Here is a 17,779-nt window from a genome sequence, read left to right as displayed (position 1 = left end):
ATGCCAGCACTTTCAGGATATGGTACTTTGAGGTGTAAAGAAAATTGCTTGGAGGGGTGGGGGATTGATAGGACTCAGAAGACACTTTCTGAAGAAGTTTCCTGCTTTGTTTTGCTATTCATTTGATCCATACTATGCACTCTTCCTGGAAGTGCACTGGGCTCACTGCTCTCAGGAAGCATTTTTACAAAGTAAATTAGTAATTCTATAAAATGCTGAGATGTGTCTAAATTCTTTATCTTAGCAGTTGGAAAGACTGGGAGTAAGATTGGGAAGTTAGCTTTCTCTTTGATGGAACTATGACAGTGCTTTTACGGGCTTCTCCTGCTCCTTTGAAATACTTTAAACTCTTCCCAAACTGTAAAGCAGCTGCTTTTTCATCATGGCAGTTTAATTGTTTTCTCTAAAATTAACACTTTTCTCATCTTGATGTTGGCCTTTGTAGAAGGCTTCTAATTATTTCTGCAGCTCTGATTCAGCAGAGGGGTGGAGCAAATGCTTAACTTCTGAGCCATCGCTTTAATTTCTTTGGAACTAACCCTCCTGCTTAGAATTAAGTACAGGCTTCGGGCTTTTGGCACATTTCAGGGCGAAGCACTTTAGATGGTAAGTCCAGCTTCCTTTCCTGAAGTGGTTTCCCTTGAAGAGCTGACCACTTGTTTCAGGGTTTGAAAGTCTGAAAAACCTGTGTCCTCTGGCAGCCACTACAGCCCAGGGCACCATTGTGGATGTATAAATAGACAAGAGAGACCCAGTCCAAAAGAATTTATAGACTTAAGTATCAAACAATCTTCGACTTCACTTGGTTTTATTTTACCACTTCCTTTCCACCTGCTCCGGGTGTTTTAATTGGCAGTGCCCATGTACTGCTGAAGGGCCAGGGAAAGGCTAGTGTTTCATTTTATTGCTGGTTTGTCGATTACTGATTGTACACTCCATCCAAATTTGCAGTCACGCATGCTTGTAGCTGAATGTTGCTGGGAAAATTTGTTCCTCTTTCCTCAAGGGAATTAAACCAATTTGCTTTAGTTCTGCCTGGCTGCATTTCCTGCATGAAGTCAAACCAGTGGAGAAAGTCTTACATTTCAGATGTGGTCTGTAATTCATTGCCATTCACTCTTTCCTTGTATCCTCTTTATTTCTGTGAATCTCTGATCAGATTGTCGAGACAGGCCTCAGAGTGCTCAGAAAGATTTTCCTCATAATGGTTTTAACATCTACAATGAGCATGTTCCTAAATCACAGAAAGGAGGAACTAGGCTGTGTTAATTGCTATAGTTCCAGTAAACTCCCTCTTGAGGAACTCGCTCTGGACTTGAAAGAGACTTAACACCAGGTTTATTGCTCTATCCTCTTGGTGAAGCACTGTTGTCCGCATTGTAGAAAAACACAGTGAATTAGCCTTTCCTTTTGTTCATGTTTTATAACAGCTGGTCTAATTGAATCTCTTTTGAATTTTTGATTACAGTTGTTTGATCTCTGCCCTATTTTAATCCTACATCAGGGTTGTTTCCTGCCCTCATCCCTCCACTTGCTTCTGTGAAGAGTTAAAATGATTAAGAGAAAGTAAAATTGAGAATAAAAGGTAATAAGTTCAGTTATGTAGCAGTGGATTTAAAGATCGTGGATCAGTTCGTGTCAGGCAGAGTGGTGGGTTCTCCCCCTTGGCAGAAACAGAACTCCCCCACCTAAGGCAAAGCAAAGGGAAGAAAAAGTAAACTATCTTTGCATGGTAGAACAGAAGGGCTCGAAGGACTTGCAGTGTTCAATGCTCTCACTGCATTTTTCTAACTTAATTATTTATGTTTTCAAGATTATTCAAAAGCCCAGGCAGAACTGGAGTGTTTCTGCTTTCATCTCCCAAAATGCGAATGTTGAAGTGTGTAACTTGACACCACCAGACCCGGCTCACTCTGGAGCAAAGCACTTGGGTTTCTGCTCACCATGTGTTGCATTTCCCTGCCGTCCCTGGCTGTGGAGGATCCCCCAGGGGCCGGGCCTGAGCGTGGCTAAGCTGAGCTTGCCCAGCTCCCAGGCAGGATGCAGGGGAGAGGTGGCACAGATCGGTGGGACGCCAAAGCCCAGCAGTGCCTTCTGTGTTCTTACTGGCACACCCCTGGCACTGCCCTCCTGCTGTGGTCAGGCCTGGGAGTGTTTTATGCATTTGCAGAGAGACAGTTTGGTGAGCTGCAAAACAGCCCCTACAAATCCGAACTGGATGTAGCCAGTGGGGGTGGAAACAGCTTCCTGGCCGTGCAGTCACTTCTGTTGATTTATTTTCACACAGCCACTTGGTTGCTGCAGGCAAAGATGTTTGAGCTGGCAGTGGCTCATTGAATGCTTCCATTTTCCCCCTGCTCTTTCCACGGAGTTGGTGCCTGGGTGTTTGGGCGAGGAGCAGCTGTTGAGCCTGGCAGGGATCCAGCGCTGAAGGAGCCAGGGCTTCTGAAGGCAGGGTTGTAATCAGGGAATCACAAAATGGTTTGGGTTGGAAGAGACTGTAAAGATTATCATGTTCCAACCCCTCTGCTCTGGACAGGGACGCTTTCCACTAGTCCAGGTTGCTCAGAGCTCCATCCAACCTGGCCTTAAACACTTCCAGGGATGGGGCAGCCACAGCTTCTCTGGACAACCCGTGCCGGGGCCTCACTATCCTCACAGGGCTTTGCCAAGGGCAGCAAGAGCCAACTGGTAGCTGTTTAAATGCAGAGTCATGCTGGCAGCAGGGAAAAGTGTCTCTTGGAAAGGAGCAGTACCTCTAGGGAGGAATTGACAACTTTGCAAATGACTGGAAATGTTCAGATGTGCTGACATACCGAGGCAGGTTAACAGGCAGGGGTCCCAGTTGTGCAGTGGGAAGTCTGTAATTAAAGGATCCGAGTCCTGGCACCCACTCTTTCAAAAACATGTTGAAAGTTAGAGCGAGCTCAGAGAGGAGCATAACACTCAGGTCTGGAAGGTGAAGTGAGGACATCTCACTGCTTAGAAATTTACAGCATGAACTCATACTCTGCAGTTAACTTTCGAGTCTAGACGTGCCCTGAGAATCATCCAGGCTGGAAGGAGATGCAGGGGTTTTTATCAGCAAGGGAAATTATCGACTGGAGCAGGAAAATGTGCACAAGCTCTGCCTTGGGATGGGACGGTTGGTGTTCATTGTGTTGGGATTGTGAAGGGAAGACCCTGTCCAGCACAGGATGCCCAGGGTCCTTTTGAGACACCCCTCACATTGGAGTGTTCAGGAGCCAGAAGATCCACAGCACGCTGGAAAGATCAGGAATGAGGTGGAGGGAAAGAAGATGCAGGAGGGTGAGATGAGGGAGAGCAAACAGCTAATTGAGGCAAGAAAAGGGAAAATAAACCAAAGTGGAAGTGTGGAGAAGAAGCATCCAGAATGCCAAAGGAGCACGTGCTGGGCATGAGCTCAAATGTCCTGTGTCTTGCCCCCTGCACACTCCCTGTTCCAATGCCAGGTGTTTCAGTTCCCTCATGTGAGATGGAGCTGATAGCACTTCCCTACCTTGGGCAGCAGTGAAATCCCCTGGGAGGGGGAGTTATGTCCCTGTGTGCCATATGACTCATGTATAATGTGCTCTTAGTTCTGTGGATGAGCTGCTGCTGTGCCTGCTGGTTTCTGCATTGCACTGACGCTACTCACAGATGAGTTCTTCTTGGGTGGCTGCAGCTTCAGACGTGTTTGCTGGGCAATCAAGAAGTTCCCTTTCTCCCACCTGCCATAGACTGGGAGCACAAGCATGTACCTGCCTTATTGTGAAGTAATAAATTGAAGAACATCTTTGGAACATATTTGGGTGTAATTGAGAAAAAAAAAATCTTAATAGCTAAAAGAACTGTAATTTGCACCGTTGCTGCACCACTGGTAGCACAGGATTTAATAGGAGCCTGTGTCCCATTCCCGAAGAATTACTCAGGCTGGGCATGTGAGGATTCCTAAGTCAGTTCCTTCTGCACCTGGAAGGACAGGAGGTGTTGTTTCTAGAAGCAGGCTGGCTTGTTTTTCATTTTGCCAAACCTCGACTGCAGCCCTGCAGCGCAGTTCTGTGTTTGTGCCTGGAGCTGGGTTACTGTCCGCAGTCACCCCAAGGATCTGAGTTTTAAGTAGCCTGTGATGGGATCTCTTCCTATTTCCCTTTGTGCCTGTACAGCCCCTGGCACCAGGGACTTTACAGTGTTCCCAACACTTCCTGGGCTGATAACAGCTACCCTGCGTGCTCTGATCTGTGCTGCGCATCCCATTCCACGTGCAAAATGCAGCTGGAAGTTGTCCTGCCGGGACGGCTTGGACGAAGGGTTCTAACCTAAAGAGCAGCAGTGGGTTGTGTTTGTTATTTCCCATTTTCTGTGGCAGTGAAAGCCTGAGCAAACCTGCGAAGAAGTGCAGTGGTGCAGGCTCTTTGCTGGAAAGAGCTGTCTGGAAGGGGGTTGTTGGCTAATCCTGCACTTTTCTCCCCTGCAGCCTGTCACGAGTCCTGCTCATCGTGCTGGGGAGCTGCTGAGAACCAGTGCCTGTCCTGCAAGGACCCATCACATGTGCTCCAAGCGGGGCTCTGCCTGGCCAGCTGTGGCCAGGGGTTTTACCCAAAGGATGGGATCTGCACTGGTAAATACCTGTGAGAGAAATGCTCTGCACAAGCAGGAATCAATATTTCATTTAGCCATGCAGCAGCTGTGACTTTATTCATGTCTGACAAGCCAGCTGCACCTTGTGCATTTGTACCGGGTGAGGGAAGCTGCTGTTTGTTTGTGAGATTATTAATTCATTAACGCTAATCAGATGCTGAAAGGTTGAAGGGGTTTTTCCTCACTGAACAGCTTGAAAGCCTGAGTTGTTTCTGAGGGCTTGACAAATCCATTTGTCTGCGGAAAGAAAAATGGCCTTTGCCAGCAGGTTTCTGTAAATTTAATTATAATTCAGCATCACAGTAACTAATACCTGCACAGCAGATGTGCTCGGGGAGCTGGGAAGGTTTGCTGGGAAAAAGGGAGAAGAGGTGGCTAGAGGGAATTAAAAGACCTAAGTCAGACAGATCCTGAAGGGGGAAAAAAGAAGATCTCAAATAAAGAATCTCAAATTTGCCACACGCATTCCAGTCTAGCCTGGATTGCTGTTGGCAGCCGCCACCAGCTGCTTGGGAGGACTATCCATGGTCAGTTAGGGCTTCTTTGGACTCAGCTGTGTTGCTCACACAGGTGTGTCTGAGCCACAGCTTACTAGAGAGAGCTTAAAACCTGGAACATATTGGCAAAATTGTTGCTTTTTGTGCTTATTCTGGATGACCAGGTTCCCTTTCAGTTTGGTTGATGTCTAAACCAGGCAGTTTTATTCACTTATGTTTTAAGTGTGCAGGCTTGAAATCTTATAGCTGAAAATCATTTAAGCTGAAAAGGAAATTTACCTTAGGTTTGATTTTTATTGCCAGTGGTTTCTTGAAACCCCATAGCTCTTCCTTGAAACCTCTGAGATTCAGACCTTTCGCCTTCTACCAAACCTATCATTTTGATACCCAGCTGGAGATCTGTTTTGTCTGGTGAAAAGAAACGGAAATTGGTTAAGTAAAATGCTTGGCTCTTCTAAATATCCAGCAGCAAATTGCCTTAGGGAAGCCGGAGTTCCATGGTGCTCTTGAACAACAGGTCAGTTCACTTCAGAGCTGATTGCCTGGGATAATATGGACCACAGGAATTGATAAGAAAAACTATCATGCTTGATTTTAGCTGCATTTTCCCACTTTAAAGAAAAAGGGGAGGTGGGAAATTACCATTTTATTAGATCACCCTTTCCCCCTCTCCTTCCTGAACAATCTGGTAACTGCTGCTTGCTGTACACTGCCATGTAAAGATTTATAGGGTGGTTTCCAGACATGGGCAGAGGTTGATGGCTCTGTTGTTTTTCCCTAATTGAGTGCATGTCATTAATGAGCCGTTCTCTTGGCAGCTTGTGGCCAGTCCTGTGAGAGGTGCTCTTCAGAGCCAGCCAGGTGTGTGACCTGTGCTTCAGGGAAGCTGTTACACGAGGGGAAGTGCATTCCTCAGTGCCCAGATGGATATTTCCCGAGTGGCAGTAGAAGATGCAGAGGTAAGAGGTGTAATTTGCATGACCTTTTCCTGGGCTCTCAAGGCACCCTCCTCGTGTTCTCTGCTCTTCCCCAGATGTGGGGAGGGAATTCTAAGAGCACAGAAATGTGAGTGGGGACAGTGAATTTGGTCTTTTTTCTTGTTTTCTTCAGTTCACTTGTGATAGGTTGTTTCAAATGACCTCTTTTCCTCACAAAACATGCTGAGATACATACTCAACACATTGTGTGAGCCAGAGTTATTACTGTTAGTACTTATTAATGCATATGCACTTCTGCTCTCATTAGTTCACCTAGCTGAGTCTCATTCCAGCTGGGAATTTTCTACAGCTGGAGAAGGCTGCAGTCAGCAACACCACTCTGAAGGAGTGAAAATGGGATGTTTCAGTTCTGTGTGCTCTGTTTCTTTATCAGCTTGTCACACTTCATGCTCCACGTGCAAGGGACCTCTGGCCACTCACTGCACCTCCTGTTCCTTCCCTCTGGCACTGCGCCAGGGCCAGTGCCTGGAGAACTGTGGAGAGGGTTTTTACCAGGATCACAACATCTGCAAGGGTAAGCTCTGTACTTGGAGTAAGTTGCCCAGCTGCTGAAAACCAGGTTTTGTTTTTCCTTTATCCTATGCTAAGCCAGTCAATGCTGAATTCCTGCCTTTCCTGCTGATTTTCCTGCTTTGAGAAAAAGTGAATTTTCCCACATGCTTTCAGCTTTCACAGCCCCAGGATTTAGTGATTTCAGGGACTATATTTTTCTTTTTTTGGTGTATGCTGCTGAAATAAATGTACATTGCTTCCAAGTTTTTCTCAACATGAGTTAAGCGGTGGATGAAATTCCACGTGCAGCTGGTATGAAATTCCACATATACCTAGTATGAAATTCCACATGTTCCTGGCATGAAATCCCACGTACATCTGGTAGATTTGCAAAGACCGAGGTCATCTTTGCAGCAGTGGGAAAAGTGAAAATTCGGAAGGTGAATTTCTGCTTCGTGTGAGCCCTTCACACTGTCATTTCTTGCTGTCCCTCCCAGTGAGATGGAGCTCACTGTTGCAATTCGAGAAATTAAAGGAGAATTGGCTGCCTGTGGCATGGGGCTGCAATTTTTTATTTGTTCATCAGCTTTACTCAGGAAAAGAGCTGTTCCTCGGGGGTGAGGGGAACGATGTCGAAGTATTTTTCTAAAATTCCTGTTCTGTTGTAGAAAGCACAGGTTGTTGGGCCTTGTCATTGTCTCTGGGAAAGCTGTCCCAGAGCTGTGGCTCTGATGGCTCTCTCCCCCTGTGTCCAGGTTGCCACCCATCCTGCCGCTCCTGCGCCGGCCCAGGGGCCACGCAGTGCCTGCGATGCCGGGCGCCCGAGGACGTCCTGCAGCCTCACCTGCCCAGGGAAGGAGCTCTCCATGGCCTTTGCCTCCCCCACTGCCAGTCCCAGTTTCATGTGGATAGCACAGGAGTCTGCAGAGGTGAGAACAGCTGTTCAAAGCCCTGGGGTTTGGGTGTTTGGGGGGAGTTCGTACCATGGTACCATGTTTGGTTTGTATGTGCTGGGAGCCCTGTGCCTGCCATCAGTGTTTAAACTCTGTAACTTTCAAAATGGCATGTTCTAGTACTTTTGAGGGAAAATGTAATCTACATAAGACTCGTGACTAAAAGACTCTGGTACTTTCTTTTTAAGTGCCTGTGTTCAAGCCTGCTCAGCTCAGTGTAGCTTTCTTTCCATTGAAGCTGGGTACGTGATTTTTAGCACTGACTTACTTTGAAGCTGGATCAATCCTTAAATCCTTTTCAAAAAAGACTGAGCTTTCTCCTTCTTAGCCCTTGGAGCAGGTCAAGACATCCCACAGCAGTCTTTTCTTCTGTGGAAGCTCTTCTGCTACATGCCCTGCCATCACTTCTCCTGAAATATCAACTAGGAAGCATTTCCATGAAGGCTAGAGTTTGGAAAAGTGGGTAATGTGATGTACGTTGGGGATACATGTGGTTTCCCACCAGTCAGAGAGATAGTGACTTAAGTAAAGTAGTAGTAATAACAATAGTAACAACACTACTGATGGCTATTTCTTCCTGTTGAAAAAACCTATCTTCTAAAAGTGGACATAATTTAAGTCCATTTATTTTGATTTTATCTCTTTGTCTCAGCTCAGTGGAATGAGTGTAAGCTCCTTTTTTTGCTTTAGAGGATATTATAAAGGAAGAAGTGGCTTTTCTTTTTTTTTTTTTTTTGGTGGAGTGATTCTGTCTTAAACAGTGCCCTAGACAGGTACCCAGTACTTTGAACTGATTCCTGAAGGCATTCGTGTAGTGAACAATCCATGCAGTGGCTGTTCCTTGGCAGGTAATGGGTTTTCCTGGCTAAGTCCAGGTCGTGGTGTAGAAACTGTGTGAAGGAATCCCTATATTCCTGCCTCAGGTGGGCGAACACACCTGAGCAGAGCTCAGTGGCAGCTCTGATTTATGTCACGGGGCAAGAATCCCAGCACAAGCCCTTGTGGTTTTGGCTCTGCTGTGTCACTGGTGGCATTAGAGTAGGAGTTTGATTTATTGTAGAAAGAGGTGAGCATTCAAGATGCCAGACTCTGAGCTCTCACTATAAAATGCTCACACAAGGTTTGTAGGCTGAACCTTTTGGAAAACGCAAACCCACAGCACTGTGCAGAACAGAAGCATGTTCATATGTAGGGCAAAGTGCTGGTTTTGTAGAGACACAGAATGGCTTGGAAGGCACCTTAAAGATCTCTCTGGCAGCCAGCGAAGTGTAGTTATATAAATTATTCTATTTAATTTCATCTCCTCTGTCCAGCCCTGTGTCTTGTTTCCCCAGAGTCCAGAAGTCTGTGTTCAACTCACACACTGGAAACTGTGGCCTCCAACCGCTGCTCTAGTAAATATGAGGTTTTTAGCTAGTGCGTTTATATATTGTTATTTATTTAATCAGATGGCTTAGCTGAAGATGATTTGGTTTTGGGTCAGTACCAGGAAAGAAGTGCAGTTTTTAACTGTACTCTTCATTCGTGCTGGATCATCCTCGTGATGAGCGTTCGCTTCAGGTGGCCAGTCCACCTCTGTGGATATTTGCTCCAGAATGGCTGATGATAGCTGTTCAGTGATAGAAAACCCTGCCTGGAGTAACTGCAGGGTGATAACAGAAGGTGATTTCAGCAGCTGGTAAGTTTGCAGAACCCCAGGGCTCTTCCAGGGAGGACAACAGCATCACACGGCATCGGGCAGCTCAGCGTTGCATTTCAGTAATGAACTGCGCAGGTGCAAAGAAATATTAAATATGCAGCTGTCTGTGCTTGCTCCTTACCTTCAGGAACTGCTCTCCACTTTGTACTCCTTTCTACCTCTCACAAGCAGAGGATCCTGTAAAGGAAAAATACCTTCCTGTCATCCTTGGGAAGAAAGCAATTCTGGCCATATTTTGAGGCAGTAACAAGCGAAGTAAGCCAGCATTAATTTGGCTTTCTGTGTGTTCTTGTTTTTCCCTTCCCTGCAGAGTGCCACTCCTCCTGTGCAGGCTGCGTGGGGAATTCCTCCCAGGACTGCACGGCTTGCCCGGCTTCCCACGTGCTGCTGGAGGGCAGGTGCCTCCCCGCGTGTCCCGAGGGGCTGTTCGGCCGCGGGCATCGCTGCTCCTGTGAGTGCCCCTGCAGCTTGCCCTGCTGCCTCTCGTGCCGTGCACCTCCCGGCGGGCATTTCTCAGTGCAATTGGAGATGCTGCCAGATTTTTATGAAGCTGTTTAGGTATTTTCAGGGGAGAATAGGATAGTCCAATTTCAGGGAATGGAATCTCCTCCTAATGGGAGAGAGGTGAACACTTGGAATCATAAATTACACTCCGTTTTTCTCCTCAGGACTGTTTCCCTGAAGATACTTCGTGCTTGGTTTCAGAATGGTGTTCCTAGCTTGTGTGCTGTGGAAAAGACTCTTTAATGGACAGCACCGGAAATTAAAATACTTTTATTAGGCAAAGCCTCAAATTTAGAGAGAAAAACCTTTTCTAAAGTCCATTACTCTATTTATTCAATTGATTCAGCCAAGGAACAACTTTATAAATAGATTTATTTGGCAAGCCATTGTAAAGATTCATCAGTTTTGAAGTGTGCACTGCCACCTTAGAGCTGAGGTAACTGCTGAGTGCTGCTTTACGTGGTTTCAGGCTTAAATTTCAGTGTCAGGAAAGTGGCATCTTGCAAGCTGTGTCCTTTTATTCAGAAAGAGCTTTGAAAGTAGTTTTTAAGAATTTTTTACTGACTGTTAGCCGTAGTATTTTTATCTCCTTCAGATCTGTAGCATGGAAATCTGGCATCTGTCTTTAAAGCTGGAAGGACAGAGAAACAGTCCATGAAATATTTTTGAGTGCACTTAAGCCACTTTCTTTGCCATCTCTTTGTTGAGCTTTTAGCAGACAGAATGGCTAATGAGCTGGCAGGGCATTCCTGCTTTAGAGGCGTCAGTTTGGGAGGGCTCGGTGAAGAAATCATTCCTTATTTTTCCTCTCATGCATATCAAACTCATTCCACAATGGTGTTCATACAGTCCCAAGAGAAGTTTAATTTATCTCCCCTGTGCATCCCACTTTCGTATTTTTATATGCACAAGGATATGCTGGAGGGAGGAGTAACAGAGCCAGTCTCTCTCTCTCTTATATTGGGTGTAGATCTATACCTTGATTAATGTAGGGAACAAATCGCATTTTTTAAACTGACAGCCCATTCCTCATCTTGTTTGTTCAGAATGAGGATGTAAGAGCCTTCCAAACCACAGCCCTGCAGTCCCTGGTGCCATGAGACCATTTTATGCCCATGTTTTGTAGGAGTGAATGATGGTGGGAGCTGGTGTTTTGGGGAGGGAGGGGAGAGGGTGCACCACGAGCATAACCAGGAGTGTTGATTTTCTTGCCCAGCCTGTCATCCATCCTGCAAGACATGCCATGGCCCCTCTGATTGGGAGTGCTCCACCTGCCACCCCCATGCCACTCTGGATCGTGGGAAGTGCAGGACAGGCTGCAAGGAGGAGCAGTACCTCAACCTGGTGGGGTATTGTGTGGGTGAGTAATGGGAGCTGCTGTGGGATGATCTGTGTCTGTGCCATTAACCTGCTCCTTCACGCTGCCAGGAAAGCTGCTTAGGTCCTGCTCAGACCTTCAGGAAAAGGAGTTAAGTTAAAATTTGTGATCCAAAGAAGCAGTTTATGGGGCCCTAAAGAAAAACTGGCACAGTAAGGGTTGCTGTGTGCATTTTTGGGAGGTAATAGGATTTCTGCATGGGGGTTATGCTGTGTGGGTGCTCAGTGCCTGCACTTAAGCCCATCATCTGAAACCACTGATTGCATTTATCTGTTTAAAAAGAAAAATCACTTCTAATCCGTCATACAGACACGTATAAACATATCCTGGGAACTGCTCCAACATTTTCTGAGCTTTATCAAGCCCTTTTTTTTTTTTTTTCTGTGTCAAAAAAAGCTACGGTGTGTGAGGCTTAATCCAGGCTGAACAGTTCCAAATGAGATAAGGAATCATAAGAAAAGGGAAAAATGCATTAGATGTAATGAATATATCCATTGAGAAGCTATTGTTCTCAGTTTAATATGATTCCTTTTCACAGAGACTTCACTTTGCTTACATCTGTGTCTTGGGTAGTCTTTTTATGAAAGACTTGTTTCTTTGCTCTCCACAGATTAATTCTATGAACCATTTCTTCCTTTTAAACAACAGTGATTGTTTTCTCTGCAGAGACAAAAAGAGCAGGGAAAGAAAGCGTGTGAGGAGCAAGAAAATATCCTAAAAGTACTGTACAGCTCCTTAGGAATTCAGGCTGGGGAATGAAGATGTTTCATACAGTCAAATAATTACAATCTGAAATAATTCAGCATTTCAGTGTGAAGAGGTGTCTCTGCCCTGTACAATTTCAGGGGATACAATGGTATTTATTCATGTTCTGGCATGTCAGAGCTCTATGCACTTTATTTCTTCCATCTTATTTCCCCGTTAATTTGCATTGTGCTCCCTATGGAAGAAGTCCTGTGGAAAAGTGGCCTTCTAGATGTAAATTTCGTTGGGAAAACCTTAGCACCGTTTATTGCCAACTAGGATTCTTTCTGAGGAGAGTTAATTCTGCTGCTTTAATTATCCCCTTTTTTGGTGTCATGGACCAATTAGCCTGCTCCCCAAATCCCAGGTGATCAGGGAGATGTCACAGAGCTGGGCAGGAACTGGAAGCAGTGGGTTCCCTCAGGAAGTGTGGAGGGCATTCCTTGTGGCATGGGAACTTTCAGTGTCCATGTGCTTGGATGCATCGATGAAGCTGTGAGAACCCTTGCAGAGGAACACAACTGAGGTTTTTTGCCTTGACAAAAAAGTTGCTTTGGCCCTGGATCTGCAGTCTGAAGCGTGTTGCTCTTTGAGCTAAAATTATGTCTGGTGTTTAAGCAAAGGATGTTTGTTGCCAGTTCTCCTAAAGAGCTCCACATCCAGGTTGTTAAGTTGCACTCATTCTTCTCATTCAGCACTGATTGAAATGCTAAATTTGCCCTTGCAAGTTATTAATTATCAGTTAAAGAGCAGCTGTCCCATAAAAGAGAACATTAAAACCCCTGACACTCTCATAAGATATGATTTGCATCAGAATCTAACAAAGCTTTTGCCTTCACCTCCCAAAGCAATATATTTTTACAATTATCTTCCCATTTGTCTTTAATTCCCAACCCTCCAGGCAGAATTGTGTTATGACTTATAGGGCCTGATGTGCATTACAGTCACCTGCCATGCTTTATGGACCTGGAGGGGAAAACCTTTCACAGAGGCTGGAGAAAACCAGCTGTCACTCCAAACCATTGCCTGGGAATTAATGGTGTTATTGTGCATGTTACCTGAATGAGGATTGGAACATTTGCCTTGTCAATAGGAAAAAAAAAAAAGGTCTTGTTTTCAGCAGTTAATCAAATAAGCATTTCACATTTAAGCAGAAGAAAGACAAAATGTGCTAAACTTTCAAAAAAACGAGTCTCTGAGCTCTGTTTTGGGCACCCAGAATTTGTGCCAGTTCTTCCCTGAGAGTGCTCAACTGACTAATTTGATTTTATAGCCCAAGTGTATGTACAGGAATGTGTTTGAGACTTTAGCCATCCCCTGTTGAGTCCCACAGCTTCCGTGGGTTTTGTTTTCCCAGTTCAGAAACACTCCGTGATTTCCCTCTCCCTCTTGTCCAAGTCGATTCAGCTTCAGGAAACCTTGCAATCACCAGTCTAAAAAACCCCAGCCATTGCTAAAAGTCTTGTCCTGCTCGTAAACCCCTGCCCTCACTTTTTTGATTTCGAATTTCCTTGTTGATCTGGAAGCTTCCCTGTTATCTTTTCATCCTGACTGCATGGAAGGGCAATTAGACAAATGCAGAGGGACTGGAGGGAAAGAAAACTGCGAACACCCACAGATACAGAATCCCCCACAGCTCAGTCTTATCTTCCAGCTGCATCTTCCAGCTGCAAGGGAGCTCCCAATCCCCGTGTTCCGCAGGCCCTGCTTTCTTAGGCCGCGTGCAGTTGGGAGAACGTTCAAAGCTAAACCAGGAGAGCTCGCTCAGGAGGGGGCCTGTAACAAGCTTTGCTGCCTTGTTCTTAAAATTCCAGGAGGGGCACTCTGACAACAAGAAATATACTCAGTTCCTTGTAAAATTAATGAGCTCTTGCTGTCCTTTTAGAGAGACATTGATATCATCACAGAGAGCTGGAGCTTTGCTGAGCAGAGCAAGAGGGGCTTAGCTCCACCAACTCACTGGCGTGCAGTCTCCTACAGAATCAGCAGCTGAGCTGCCAGAGGAGGAAAAATCCTTTCCCTGCTTTGGTCTGGGCTCCTTTGTGCCCAGCACCATCCAGCTGGATCTCCCACCTCATACTGCCTAGGGAAGCTCTCACAGGATGCAGGCAGAGCCCTGCAAACGCGGTTGCACTTCAGCAAGAATTCACTTTGGTTGTTTTGAGTGACAGATTCCCTTCCAGGTCTTGGAAAAGAGACACAAAAAAACCATTCCAACAACCAAAGCAAGGCAAAAATCCTGGTCAACGTTGTGTATCCTTTTAAACCAACCATACTGATTTGCTTTCTGGATTTACTGTAAGATACCAGAGACTTTTTGCACATTGAGGTGCCTGTAAAGCGTGTGGTGTTTTCAGCCCTGATTTTAAGTCATGCTCTGTCGTAAGCCTCAGACCTCACCTTAGAGTTCAGCACAAAACTTGCATCGGGAAATGCTTTTCTGGAGAGCCCCTAAGAGGGGAGAAATGTTTAAACAATATGAGCAGGTGATTGCTTAGCAAATGGTGGAGCTGAGAGGCAGAAATGCCTCTGGTTTCCTTTGTGAGCATTCACAAACGCTTCAGAGAGGATTTTGTCTCCCCAACAGCCTCTTTTGTCTTAAAACAATCTGTAACAGATAAATTCTGTGTAGGAAGGGCACTGTTTTCTTGCTTTATTTGCTAAGAGAAAGCTAAAGAGTGTGTGGAAGTCAAGTAACTCTGGAAATCCATGTAAGTAATTCCATTCTACTTTACAATGAAAGTTGCTTTTTAGCAAGACCAGTGATAGGGAAGGTGATGGGGGTTATTTTTGCATAGAGGTGAAGAAAGAGGAAATCAGAACCAGCTGGAAGGGGTGCAGGAAAACATTTTGTTTGGACAGTGGGAGCCAAGTCAGTAGTCTCAGGAAGATGAGGAGCGAGGCATTGGGACTACAAGCCAAGTGGTGACAGACTTCCCTAAGAATCCAGTTGGGATACTGGAAGGGGTCTAAGGGAATTAGCTAACTGTGTTGCACTGACCTGCAGCCAGCTGGGGATGTGAAGGCTCCAGAAAGCCCAAATGCCACAGGCTATAACGTGCCCACTGGCTGAGCTGGAGGGAGGATTGACAGGGAGAAGGCAGAAGCAGGAAACAAGTAGGGCTGTGGGGTGTTATTGAGAAGCACAAAGAAAACATCCCCCTTCTGTTAGTCCTCGCTTCAAAGGGAGCCTGCTGTGAAAAAGTGAAATCATCTCGCCCTAAACAAAGCACTTCAGTTCTTCCCTCACTCTCTCACTCGCTCCCCAATGTCCCTCAAATTCGCCATGAGCGTCAGCCCTGGGTTTTTTGTTGGTGTTGTGTGTGCTTTGATCTCCAGGCTTGCAAAGGAACAAGAGTGTGATGGGGCTGATTCATCCTAAAACAGTAACTGGGAAAACTCTTTCCTCTCGTGGAAGCAAAAAAAGAGGCTCACAAAGAGAAAACTCCGCTGCAGCAGCACAGAGTTTTGTAGATACTTAGATTTTTAAGTGTTAGTTTGGGAAAATCTAGGATTTTTACTGCAGATACTGACTGTTTGATACCCTACACTTTCTCAGCTTCATTTTTATGCTCTGTTTATGAAACCTTTCGACCAGATGTGTTACTCATTATACCCTGCCAAAGCTCTTTATTAGAGACCAGTGGCTCCAGCAAGAGATTAAAGTGGAGGAGTATTATTTTAGCAGTAAGGAGAGTCGACATATTACCAGGTAAACGTGGAAGTAGAAAAAATCTAATTGGATTTATGTTAATTTTATTGGTTATATGTGCCTAAAACTCTTCACCCCACCTCCAGGCCCGTGCGTACAAATTACAGGTGCTCAGGGCCTTTTGGATGATCTCACAGTCCTTGCTCCTTAAGGTGGGCTGCATGTGATCCTTTCTGGCTCCAGGGACTCCAGAGAGATGGCAGGTCTTTCCACTCCAATGTCAGTGTAGGTCTGGGATCTTTGGCAGTGAAGATTCATGGGATTTATGCCTTGGGTATGGAGTTGTTCTCCTGCACAGTCGGAAGCTGCAGAACGATAACCCCTGTGAGCTGCAGCCAGCCCCTCTGAGGTTGGTCACTGAGTTTGGGAGCATGACTGCATGTGCTGCTTTGCTTTTATCTGAAGCACAGAGTGTCTTCCTGCACACCTTTACCCCAGCTCTGGCTGTTAATTCCCCAGCTCCAAGGCTGAGAGCGTGGGGCAGAAACTCGATGGATTACATACCCTGTAGAAGCAGGAGGCGAAGGAGGCAGCTGCTTTAAGGACCTTGGATCCCTGCCTGCAGTCAGGAGTGGATCCATTTCTGAGCTGCTTCTGGGCTTTTGCAGCAGCAGTGTTTGGTAAGAATCACCTGTGTGTGACATGCAGGAGACGTCAGCTGGGGCGAGGCTCCAGCCGCTGCCGCGCTCCTGCAGCTATGGATGCAGAATTCTTCCAGGCTCTGACGTGAGCCTGTCTTCAGCTTGTAAAATTAGATTGCCTGACAATCTGTAGTAATGCTGTCACAGGAGACAAAAGACAGAAAGGTGAACCTGCAGCAGAAATCTGACAAGAGGCCAGGTACTCAAATCAAGCCTCATTATTACATTTCTTTCAAGACAGTCGTCATTTCCTTTTTAATTTTCTCAATTACCATAATGAGGATTAATTTGGCTTCCAGGTTGCCTTACACTGCACCTTTGTGCACACAAAAGGCTTGTTGTCACATCTTTTGAAGCACCTAAGTTCAGGCAGAGGTCAGGAGACACAAGCCTGTGTCCTGCTGGGGAAAAATGGAAAAACGAAAAGGTTTTGAGGCGCTCCAATGCCACTCTTGGCTTGGCTTTGAGGGCTGCAGTGGCTGTTTCGGGGTATGGGTGTCTCATTTGTGTGGGAAAATGTGAACAGCAGGAAGTACAGGAGAAGGTCATACAGCTGTACAGGTTGTGTTCCTCATTTTTCCACGGTGGGAACAGAGGGAGGTGAGTGCCTAAGGCTTCCAGTGGAGCTGAAGAGAAACCTGTAGGCAGAGGCACCCAAAATCAGAGAAAGGTCTTGGGAAGCAAAGGGCTTTGAGCTGGCTTTGTGCAAAGCTTTCCCAAGCTCACTTAAGGAGGGGAAAGAGGATGCTTGAATGAGGCAGGAGGGATGCAGAGGAAAAGAGAAAATGTTGTGGTGCTCAGGAAGAGCATGAGATGAGGAGGAGGCGAGAGGAAAGGAATGCTCCTTGGATGCGGGAATTTCGGGTAGCAGGATGCGCTCTCACAGTTCCATCCCTAACACCCTCCTGGAGTTCTCAGCAAAGTTCTGTGCTGTTCCTCTGTGCTCAGTGTCCCTTGTTCCCTGCTCCTTTAGACTGCCACCCCCTCTGCCGTCAGTGCGTGGCCAACCTGCGGGACACCGGCAGCGTCTGCCTGAAGTGCCAGAACGCCCGTCACCTGCTCCTGGGGGATCACTGCCTTCCTGACTGTCCTCCAGGACACTACGCCGAGAACGGGGCCTGCAAAAGTGAGTGGTTCCTACACATGCCTCGAATAGCTGCAGGGAATGCCTGGGTCCTTGTGAGAAGTTCCATGGAATGATTCCTGTTCAGTAGAGAAGCTTTGTCCAGCTGGCACGACACTGCACTGGAACGGATTTTTTTTCTCTTGCTGGTAGGGGTTTCTCAGGATGTTTTGCAGCCTGAGATAGAACATCACCCTAGCTAAGGTCTGTTACTGAGGCTACAGTAATGGCTGAGAAGGTGATGGGTTGTAGCAGCTCCTAAAACAGAAAGCCAATTTCATTCAGCCTTTTAGGCTGGTGTGATGGATGCAGCACCTGTGGCACATTTTATTTTCTAACGTGTCCCTGCATCTCCTCCACTTTTTGTTGTTGATGTGGTTTCATAGTCCAGTCATTG

The 17,779-nt window shown here is 46.1% G+C and overlaps 1 protein-coding gene across 3 annotated transcripts in view; it reads left to right on the top strand.

The window, feature by feature from the left end:
• FRAS1 (Fraser extracellular matrix complex subunit 1) overlaps nucleotides 1-17,779 on the top strand; it is a 109,795-nt gene that overhangs the window by 47,884 nt on the left and 44,132 nt on the right. For all 3 annotated transcript variants that reach the window (XM_048303607.1, XM_048303606.1, XM_048303608.1), the window contains exons 14-20: nucleotides 4,478-4,621; nucleotides 5,957-6,097; nucleotides 6,510-6,650; nucleotides 7,384-7,557; nucleotides 9,591-9,731; nucleotides 11,001-11,144; nucleotides 17,233-17,385. In XM_048303607.1, coding sequence (XP_048159564.1) covers nucleotides 4,478-4,621; nucleotides 5,957-6,097; nucleotides 6,510-6,650; nucleotides 7,384-7,557; nucleotides 9,591-9,731; nucleotides 11,001-11,144; nucleotides 17,233-17,385 — 1,038 coding nt within the window. The remainder of the gene's footprint in view (nucleotides 1-4,477; nucleotides 4,622-5,956; nucleotides 6,098-6,509; nucleotides 6,651-7,383; nucleotides 7,558-9,590; nucleotides 9,732-11,000; nucleotides 11,145-17,232; nucleotides 17,386-17,779) is intronic.

The sequence above is a fragment of the Corvus hawaiiensis genome, chromosome 5 (assembly GCF_020740725.1).
Source record: "Corvus hawaiiensis isolate bCorHaw1 chromosome 5, bCorHaw1.pri.cur, whole genome shotgun sequence".
In the NCBI taxonomy this organism is placed as follows: Eukaryota; Metazoa; Chordata; class Aves; order Passeriformes; family Corvidae; genus Corvus; species Corvus hawaiiensis.
The sequence above is the reverse complement of the archived record's forward strand: the minus strand, read 5'-3'. Positions and strand labels throughout refer to the sequence as shown.